We start from the raw sequence: 9,666 nt of genomic DNA, 5'->3' as shown, positions 1-9,666 counted from the left end.
CCTTAAAGATAACGCTCATCCCATCCCACTTAGCCAAAGTAAAACAATTGAGTCAATCAGTAAAAAAATAATCAGACATGCTTATCATTCTGTCAAATACTTGGTTGACATAACCGTGCAAAGCGAAAGTGCCATCGAATCTAGACAAGTCCTACCAGGCCATAAGGCTCTAGGCGCATGATCTGTTCTAGATGCATCGGTGGAAGGAGCCGGTCACTCAATGCAAACCAGAACAATGCAGCTAATTTGAATTAGATAAGCAATCAGTACACAAAATAAACTCCTAGCATTCAAATTATGATTCAGTACATTAGACTAACGGTTGCGCACTGACTTTTGTCTTAGAGTCGGTATGTTTCTGTTTGATTTGGTCTTCCTAACACCTCTTGCACAGTTTTCCTCGGATCTCTCAAATGACAGTCGAAATCACCCAACAATCGATCGCACTTGACTCGAACTTGATCGATCCAGCCAAATATCGAACTTGATCGATCCAGCCAAATATCAAACTTTCTCTCTTGATCGGACTTTTCGCTCTCTGAGTTTCTCTCTGATTTTTCTTAGAGTGTTCGTGAAGAAAAAATGAAGAAAGAAGCAATGAGCTGCTGAGCAGTTTAGACCCACAAAACCGTCCAAATAACCGTTTACGCACTTTTCCAGGGCAAGTTTTCCCTTTATGTACAATAACCATTCCCGCCCAAAATACTTAGGCGAAAACCCGAGCTTAAGGCTAATTGTACCAGTTGACCAGTCCAACCGTTTTGTCTGATTTCCGACCATAGCTGTCCCAGCCAATAGACTTGAAAAACAACCAACGCTGTATTATTTATTTTTCCTAACGGGTTACCAAGTTGTTAAACCATATCCTCTCTCTCACTTCGTGTCTATTGGGCATTGACCAAACATCGACAATATCTTACCGATACCAAAGAATCTTTTATAGACAAAACGAAACCTTTATTGTGGGAAGCTGACTCACGTCACCACCACATTCACCCAATACACAAAAATGTCTGTAGCGTCAATCATGTGCTAGATTCATAACACCCAATCATAAAAAAAGCTTCCTTTCCTGAGAAATTGAGCTCCATCGAAAATGGGTCGAATCAGTTTAGTGGTTTCTGATCTTGTTCTGTCGTTTATGTGGATATGGGCAGGAGTTCTGGTCAACATCTTAGTCCACGGAGTACTCGGGTTCAGCCGGAAAGATACGACCGGCGATATCGTCCGTTATCTCTTCTCCGTCATCTCCATGTTCGTCTTCGCTTTCCTTCAGAAACTCACCAAAGGTGGACTTTATAACCCTTTGACCGCTTTGGCTTCTGGTGTCTCCGGTGGCTTCAGCAGTTTCATCTTCTCCGTCGTGGTTCGCATCCCCGTCGAGGTTTGCTTCGTTGACTTTTTCTAGATGTGGAATTATAAAGTGGGGCTTGTGTGTTGATCTTTGTTCTAGTGTTTCATAAAGACTCTAATCTTAGAGATCTTTTGCTGCATGTTTTCACTTTGTGCTGTGTAATAAAGTTGATAACTTGTTGTGATTGGAGCTTCTCTGTTGCTGTAAGAATGTTAAAGTAGCTATTGGGTTCTTCTCAGAAATTCGGATCAAATTTGTTCTGTAATGTTCCATAAAGACTTCATCTTGGAGATCTTGTTTTGCTGTGCATGTCTTCACATTGTGTTGTGTAATAAAGTCGATAACTTGTTGGGATTAGAGCTTCTGTGTTGCTGTAAGAATTTCAAAGTAGTTACCGGGTTCTTTCTCAGAATGTCAGATCATTTATGATCTAATTATGCTTCATAAAAGACTTCATCTTGGAGATCTTTTTTGCTTCATGTTTTGACATTGTGTTTTGTAATAAAGCTGATAAAATTGTTTTGTTATTGCAGGTGTTAGGATCAATCCTTGCGGTTAAACATATCATTCGCGTTTTCCCTGAGATTGGAAAAGGACCAAAACTAAACGTAGCAATCCATCACGGCGCTTTAACGGAAGGGATACTAACCTTTTTCATAGTAATGCTCTCGTTGGGACTTACAAGAAAGATACCAGGAAGTTTCTTCATGAAGACTTGGATTGGTAGTATCGCTAAGTTGACTCTCCATGTTCTTGGAGCTGATTTAACCGGTGGATGCATGAACCCAGCTGCTGTATGTGCCTCCCATATAAAAATGACTTTGTGATTATGATTTTCAATAAGAACCTTGTTATAAGTGTCGTGTGTTGAAACCTTTGCAGGTGATGGGATGGGCTTATGCACGCGGTGAACATATAACACAAGAGCATTTACTTGTGTATTGGCTTGGACCTGTCAAGGCTACATTGCTAGCTGTTTGGTTCTTCAATGTTGTCTTTAAGCCTCTGACGGAAGAACAACAAGAGAAACCTAAGGCTAAATCTGAGTGAGTAATGAGGTCAGCTCTCCTCTACAAACACACACGAAGGGTTAGATTGTTGTATCCAGGGAATGTTGTGTGTTTTTATGTAGCAAACTCAGTTGTATCAATCAGTTCAATAAAATGTTAATTTTGGATAATCCACTGTGCAATGTGATTGATAGATAGATGCAGTAAAAGTATTTGCTTTATTGCAAACAAAAATAGATGTTTCTAAGTTTCCATCATTCAATTACAAGAAACCAAGAACTTGACAATGGCAGCTACTAATAAACAAGATTAGGCTCAAACTCAGCGAAATCAACGGAGCCAGACTCAACAGGAGGCATGAGATAAGCAGCCAAGATCTCAGAGACTAAACCAGCAACGAGAGGAACCTTCTTGAGGTTCTTGACAAAGGAAGGATCATCTGTTTTTCCTACAGCCATCAGCTTCTCATAGATCACAACCATTCTATCCAGTTTCCTCTTGAACTCAGGGTTCTCAACATCCAGCACAGCCGGGAAGATTCTTGCCGTGGTTCGGTTTGTCTGAAACAAAAGTTTCCAACATTTTCAGACACACAGCTTACTTACTACTATTAATCTTCTGGTTTCAAGTTACTTTACCTCAATGATGACGTGCATATCGAACTCCTTGGTGTTTAACCCAATACCCTCGTAGAAATCAGTTCTTTGACAATCATTGAGGTACATTGTCACATAAACCTGCAAAAAAAAAAAAAAAAACAATCCTCTTATTGGTCAGGACAATGTTTTAAAATATATTTGGAAGTAGAGAGTTAATGTTTACTAACCGAGAGGCAGAAGAAACGAGACCAGAGCTTGGCTTGCCAGTCATTGAGGAACTGAGGCTGAGCTTTCATCAAAGCAGAGAAGAAATCTCCATGACGATTCTCGTCTTGGCACCAGTTCTCAAAGTACTTGAAGATAGGGTAACATTGGAACTCAGGGTTCTGCTTAAGGTGTCTGTAGATTGTGATGTACCTCCAGTACCCGATTTTCTCGGACAAGTAAGTCGCGTAGAAGATGAACTTGGGTTTGAAGAAAGTGTACTTCCTTGCCTTTGTCAGGAAACCCAAGTCAAGAGCCAAGTTGAAATCAGATAAACCCTTGTTCAAGAACCTGCAAGAAAAGTTTGTCATCAGATAAAAATCAAGAAGAGAGTTCTTTTTTTTTTTGTTGAGAGATCTTACCCGGCATGTCTTGCTTCATCTCTGGACATAAGAGAGAAGATCTCAGCCACAACAGGGTTCGTTTTCTGCATTACCAACAGATCAAAAGATTAAGATCAGACCAGTAACAAAATGATCCATGAAACAACTTTCAAGCCTTCAAGCACAATGTAGACAAGAAACACTAAACCAAGAACAACACTTGAAACACACAGAACTTACTAGTTCAAAATAGGCATGGACATTTCTAGTTTAAGTTCGGTTTTTCGGTTTTAGATATATAGAATTCCTTTGTGTATTTACGAAGTTGGTTTTCTGTTCTGATAACAAAGTTAGGAACCAGCTAATATAATATCCGAGATAGTTTCCGAGTTCATAATTGAAATGAAACTATCTTAAAACAGTTAAAAGTTTCGGATTGAAATCTCAAAGAAAAAGATACCTTGAGCCTTCTACCAAGCTCCTTGTAGAGAAGGAAACCAGAGAACTCAGCAGTACAAGACCGCTCAAGAAACTCAACAAAGATCTGTCGGAGAGGCCCCTGCAACTTGTCAGCAGCTTCTTTAAACTCCTTGTTCCTCACGAAATGTGTCTGATTGTAATCAGTCTTGAACTCTCGAAGCAGAGCAATGAACTCTTCCTCGTTAAGGTTCTTGTTGATCTCCGTGTTGAAAAGCTGTTCCATCTCCTCGAAGTCCGTCGTGTAGAACCTCGGAGTCAGAAGAGACTCCTGAATTTCCTTCTTCGTCCCCTTCTTGGACTTCGCGGTGGCAGTAGCCGGAGGAGGCGGCGAGGAGGTGGCTGACATTCTGATCACGGTGGAGAAACGTTGGCCAGAGAGGTATTTGCTCGGGTTGGAGAGTCTTGGAGATGCAAACTTGGAGATGGGTTTCACTAACGCCATTTCAGCAGCCATAGAGAGAGTTGCAGAAGCTGTAGAGAGACACGGCAAGGAGCTAGAGGATGAAGATGAGGCTGTGTGCAGTTTTATAAGGCAAACATCTCATCCAGTGAAAATCTGAACTTCTTGTTAGCAACTGACACGTGGAGAAATATTATTGGTTTATCTTGATTGCCTTGTCTTTTTGATAATATTTTTTTTTGTGGTTCATTTAACAAAAATATGTGATAGATGAGACATTAACACATGGACAATGAAAATCAATCAACCAACAAATAAATAAAAAAGAAAATACTTTCCAAGTACAATCGTATACATTACAAATCGTGGCCAAATCATTTTAATAACAAAAATATGTGAATATAAATACAACCAAAATGGAAAAAAAAACTAATACACCTCAAACGCACAAAACCTACAATGTTTCTTATTTCTCTGGATTTTTCTTTCTCCACAATTATATGAAACACAGTTTAAAGAACGACAAAGAACTTTTTTTTTTTTTTAACTCAAATGCAAGAGGCAACGCTCTAGTTTATAAGATGAAACACAAAACTGAAACGTAAAGAAACAAAGGCCAACACCGAGAAAAGACATCACAGACAATAGAAAACAACATAAACTCACCCTAAGGGAAGGGGTTAAGAGTTAACGAACGTAACCACCGTCTGAATGAGATCATGTAGCCATGACGGGCCACCCAATGCAAGATAAGACTGTAACCGCCCGTCCCTCAGAACACTTTTTGCTATCTCTATTGCCACCTTATTAGAGCCTCTTGATTCTACTTCAAAAGCTATGACTGCAAATTCCGATCATAATGTAGCAATTTGCTGAAGTAAGCATCGATATCTTGGCCATCGTATAGGAGAACATTTTTTTTTTAAACTGGCTTTCGTATTAAAATTTAACAAAGGAAAAGAAAGGTTACAGAGTTCACAACGACAAAGAACATTCTCCACTTCTCCAGCTTCAAGCCCTTCATTTGTTTTAACAAAGACAGTGTTAGGGCTCAGAAAAACGGTATCTTGTAAAGCAAGGCAACACGGAACAGAGAGGGGTAATCCTTAGTTTTCATTACCTCTATTTACGAAGCATTGGGGAAGTAGATTAAGGAGAGCTTGCTCCATCTTCAGATCCTGCGTTTATGTTCATGACACTGTCCATACTCCATTTTTCTTCATACCCTTCAGCTTTTTCTTCATCATCACTTGAAGATCGATCCTCTTGATTCTTGCCCATTTTTTCTCATCCTTGTTAACACCATTGTCATTGGTGAAGAAAGGGTCAAAAGGACGGATGATTTCCTCATTCACATTAGTTAGCTTCCAATAACCGGCGAAATTCCAAACGATCTTCTGTATTTAAGGATTCATATATATATGTGCTTCACATAAATCTTTATTTCTCCTCTTTCAAATTTTTTTTTTTTTTTGATAAACCTTATGAGCTGATCTGGTCGGCCTCGGGAGAAATGCACTTAGTACTACAAAGTAGACTGGCTACCACACTGCTTGGTCCGAGTTTAGAATACCTTCCGACTAATGCCAAAGGGTGAACCGATCATCTATTACGATCCACCATGTAAACCACTTGGGCTGAAGCCCAAATACAGATTAGCCAAGTGATGATAATTTAATTCCCAGGGGAAATCGAACCCAGGACTGATGTGGGTACACACATTTTTTGTGTATTATCTCCTTTTTTTGTCAACTTTCTTTTTTGTCAACAAAATATACTATCTCTTTTCGACATAGATAAATATTTTAAAAAAAAAATTGTTTCACAAAAATATATCTTTTATGTTTTATATAAATTTTGTTGAAAAATGATAATCACAGAAAATGATATATTTATAATTCAAATGTAATTTTTTTAGTGTGTAAACAAATGAAAATTTTATTTTTTGTAGAATGAAAGATATACTAAACAAATAAAAAAATTATAATTAGTTGAGATTAAGCAAATTAAAATAAAAAAGTTAGAATTATGGAGAATTTAACTGTTAAAAAGAACAAAAAAAAGGTTTTCATCAAGTTCCATGCTGCAGTAGCAATACAACATACTCCATTCATTCAATAGACTTTTTAGAAAAAACATTGTTTCAAAAAGATATATTTTTGTGTTTTCTATAAAAAAATTGTAAACTTCAAGAAAATTAATTGATTTTATTGAATTACTATTAGTTAAAAGATTGAAAATTGAAAATTACATAAAATGATACATTTATTATGGTAGTTTAACGTGTTTTTTTAATATGTGTGAAAATACTAAAAGGTATATCTTTTAAGAACAGAGGGAATATTCCTTATCAATGAGTAAATATTTTTGTCGCATGCTGGGACTACTTTAGGATAAAGTGGTGAAACAATTTTTGGTGGGTTTTTCTATGGAGATGTTTGCTAGTATTAAATTTCTAAGGGTGATGCAGATGAAAATGCAGATCAAACATATGAGTATTTAAAATGTATATTAAGTAGATTATGCATGCAGAATAAACATATATATAGTTTTTTGTAAAAGATTAAACATATATATAGTTTATCAAAATAACTTACTGTATTATTATATTTGACTGAATATCGTTATTCAAAGAAAAAATATTTGACTGAATATTTAAAATAAAATTATGTAAATATTAAACATAATTGACTGAAAACACTTATTAAAGTGTACCTTTTATTTTGGATGTGAAGATAATTTGAATAATATAAAAACTAATTAAACACAAAATAAAAAATATAGACATGTACTATAATATATATGTAAGAACAAATAAAAATTATGTTCAATATTTCATTATCTAAAAATATTAAATAATTGTAAAATATCTACTTAAATTTCCAACAGGTTAGTTTCTCGAACCAACCGAGATGGAGGAAGAGAGTGAACATGGAAGAATACAGCGTTTTGTGAATGGGAGCTTCTTTTGCGAGAAGGTCCGCTCGAGAGTTCAAACATCGAGAAATAAAACCAAAGGAACAACAAGTGAGCTTAGACACTGGCGAACCTAGGTAGAGGATTATGGGTGCACTGGCCTAGCATTATAGAAAGCTCTCACAAGGAGCATTTCCCTGGCTGGCTCCAAGGAATAAGGTTAAAGATTTTCATTGCTAGACAAAGGGATTAGATTTTCTTATTTTATATTTTCATTTGCTCAGCAATCGTGCCTTGTCGTCGATTAAGCACATATGCCGATTAGAAGGGGGTGGGAGAGCTTGCGACCAACCGACGTGGACAAAATTTAGGTCACCCCCTAGGATGAACTTTTAAATTCATCACTCCTCTTATAACCAATCAAAGTGTCAGTTAAATTATTAATAAAAATAGAATAAAAATATTAAAATTTCTATAAAAAAATCAAAAATAATTAAAAAATCTGATGCCACTAACAAAACCCTAAATCTTAAATTCTAAACCCTAAATCCTAAATCCGAATTTTAAACCCTAAATCCTAAATCCAAACTCTACACCCTAAATCTTAAATCCAAACTCTAGATCATAAACCCAAACCCTATACCTAAATCCTAAACCCTAAACCCAAACCCTATATCCTAAACCTGAATAATGGACCATAAACCCAAACCGTAAACCCTAAACCCCAAAGGTTTGAATTTGGGTTTAAGGTTTACAATTTGGTTTAGGGTATAGGATTTGGGTTTAGAGTTTAGGATTTGGGTTTACAGTTTGGGTTTAGGGTTTAGGGTTTAGGATTTGGGTTTATAGTATAGGGTTTAGTTTTAGGGTTTACTATTTTTGTTTAGGGTATAGGGTTTGGATTTAGTATTTAGGGGTTTAAAGTTTAAGATTTAGGATTTTGTTAGGCATCATTCTTTTTTTAACTATTTTAATTTCTTAAAATAAAATTTAATATTTTTTATTAATTATCTAGTTGGTGAATCTTTAGATTCACCTTAGAGGGCGAAACTAAGTTTTGTTCTTCAACTAAACTAGCTTCCCAATAGTCAATGATACTTATTCTAGTCGATCTTCTGTATTTAAATATTCAGATATGCTTCTTACGTACATGTATAATCTCTTTCATGATTTTTACGTTATGGTTTTAAAAACAGATGAAAAGTACTAATTAATCGAGGTCAAAAATTTTAAAATAATAATGTCAGAGTTTTAGAGAATGCAACTGGTAAAAGAAAAAAAAGGTATTGACCAAGTTTCATGCCGCAGTTACATATATACAACATACTCCTTACCGATAAGTCAATATTTTTGTCCGGCATGCAGACAATCAATCTCAGTCATGCACGAGAGCGGAAACTCTCTCTTACGGTATGTGAAACATTTTGAGTTCAATCATTTGAAGCAAATGCATGGGAGATCTTATGAAGAATTTATGAAAAGCAAGTTGATTCCAATAATTGGAGACATAGGAGAGGACAATCTGGGGATCGGATCTGAAATAGCAGCCAAAGTTAGTGGCGAGATTGATAAGTTAAAACCTCTGTTCAAAAACGCGGGCGCCTAGCCGTAAAATCGGCCGCCTAGGCGCTCGGCGTAAGGGTCCCGCGGCGAGTAAACCCAAATCGGGTTACTTACTCGGACACCAATTAATCGCCCGCATAATGTTATTAAACGGTACGGAACCGATTTTTTACCGAATTATAAGCGTAGTTTTAAAACTTACTGGCAAGTATTTGAGCTCTGTTAAAAAGCCCAATTTGAAAAATAATGTAAGAAACGGGAGTTAATTTATAGAATTTTTTAGAACTACGTTTGCTTGCATTAACCGATGTGGGACTTTAGTTTTTCTAACTTTTTGTGTTTTTCTTTTATTTATATTTTCACTGAACGTGTCCTAATAAATTAATAATATACTGTTGGTCCAGCTTTTACCAATACAATAAATATATCTTAATAAATCTAAGATGTGTGGTTTTGTTGATACAACATATTTGGGTATTATTCTGGAAAATTAATATAGTTTGTGTTTGAATTTTGTAACCGGATGATATACATTTATTTTAACAATGAAATTTTGTTACAATGAAAATATCTATATAGTTTTCAATGATAGTGTATATACACAAATGAGCAGTTTATCATATATTTTACATTAAATACTTACAGTTGTATTATATATTCAATAATGGATTTTGTAAGAGTTAAATTTTAATATAAATTGTTAAAATATGTATTTACATTAAATAGTTATTTTTAAATTTTAAATTAAATAAAATTA

General features: G+C 35.7%; 3 protein-coding genes across 3 annotated transcripts in view; 1 reads left to right on the top strand and 2 right to left on the bottom strand.

The window, feature by feature from the left end:
- Positions 1 to 897: 897 nt before the first annotated feature.
- LOC106299793 (probable aquaporin SIP2-1) lies at positions 898 to 2,534 on the top strand. Its single transcript, XM_013735809.1, has 3 exons — positions 898 to 1,384; positions 1,888 to 2,148; positions 2,237 to 2,534. The coding sequence occupies exons 1-3, from the start codon at positions 1,097 to 1,099 to the stop codon at positions 2,402 to 2,404; spliced, it is 717 nt and encodes a 238-aa protein (XP_013591263.1). The 5' UTR covers positions 898 to 1,096; the 3' UTR covers positions 2,405 to 2,534.
- Positions 2,535 to 2,559: 25 nt separating this feature from the next.
- On the bottom strand, positions 2,560 to 4,540 carry LOC106299791 (magnesium-protoporphyrin IX monomethyl ester [oxidative] cyclase, chloroplastic). The gene is made up of 5 exons (XM_013735808.1): positions 4,011 to 4,540; positions 3,590 to 3,654; positions 3,191 to 3,518; positions 3,003 to 3,101; positions 2,560 to 2,924 (listed from the first exon to the last, which is right to left on the bottom strand). Exons 1-5 carry the CDS (start codon positions 4,482 to 4,484, stop codon positions 2,661 to 2,663), a joined length of 1,230 nt encoding a protein of 409 aa, XP_013591262.1. The 5' UTR covers positions 4,485 to 4,540; the 3' UTR covers positions 2,560 to 2,660.
- Positions 4,541 to 5,564: 1,024 nt separating this feature from the next.
- The window catches only part of LOC106299788 (probable protein S-acyltransferase 4), a 14,997-nt gene continuing 10,895 nt past the window's right edge, over positions 5,565 to 9,666 (bottom strand). Inside the window, exon 6 of the mRNA XM_013735807.1 lies at positions 5,565 to 5,655. Within this exon, the coding sequence (XP_013591261.1) occupies positions 5,580 to 5,655 (76 nt within the window). The 3' untranslated portion in view covers positions 5,565 to 5,579. The remainder of the gene's footprint in view (positions 5,656 to 9,666) is intronic.

This window comes from Brassica oleracea, chromosome C6, assembly GCF_000695525.1.
Source record: "Brassica oleracea var. oleracea cultivar TO1000 chromosome C6, BOL, whole genome shotgun sequence".
Classification (NCBI taxonomy): Eukaryota; Viridiplantae; Streptophyta; class Magnoliopsida; order Brassicales; family Brassicaceae; genus Brassica; species Brassica oleracea.
Note: the sequence above shows the minus strand (reverse complement) of the source record. Positions and strands in the feature narration are given on the sequence as shown.

Bases quoted from the DNA above. Each gene is read 5' to 3' on its own strand.
- LOC106299793 (XM_013735809.1), top strand. From the start codon at position 1,097: ATGGGTCGAATCAGTTTAGTGGTTTCTGATCTTGTTCTGTCGTTTATG. The intron at 1,385-1,887 runs GTTTGCTTCGTT...TTGTTATTGCAG, and splicing joins TGGTTCGCATCCCCGTCGAG to GTGTTAGGATCAATCCTTGC. The intron at 2,149-2,236 runs GTATGTGCCTCC...AAACCTTTGCAG, and splicing joins GATGCATGAACCCAGCTGCT to GTGATGGGATGGGCTTATGC.
- LOC106299791 (XM_013735808.1), bottom strand. From the start codon at position 4,484: ATGGCTGCTGAAATGGCGTTAGTGAAACCCATCTCCAAGTTTGCATCT. The intron at 3,102-3,190 runs GTTAGTAAACAT...TTTTTTTTGCAG, and splicing joins CTCGTTTCTTCTGCCTCTCG to GTTTATGTGACAATGTACCT. The intron at 2,925-3,002 runs GTAAAGTAACTT...CTTTTGTTTCAG, and splicing joins ATATGCACGTCATCATTGAG to ACAAACCGAACCACGGCAAG.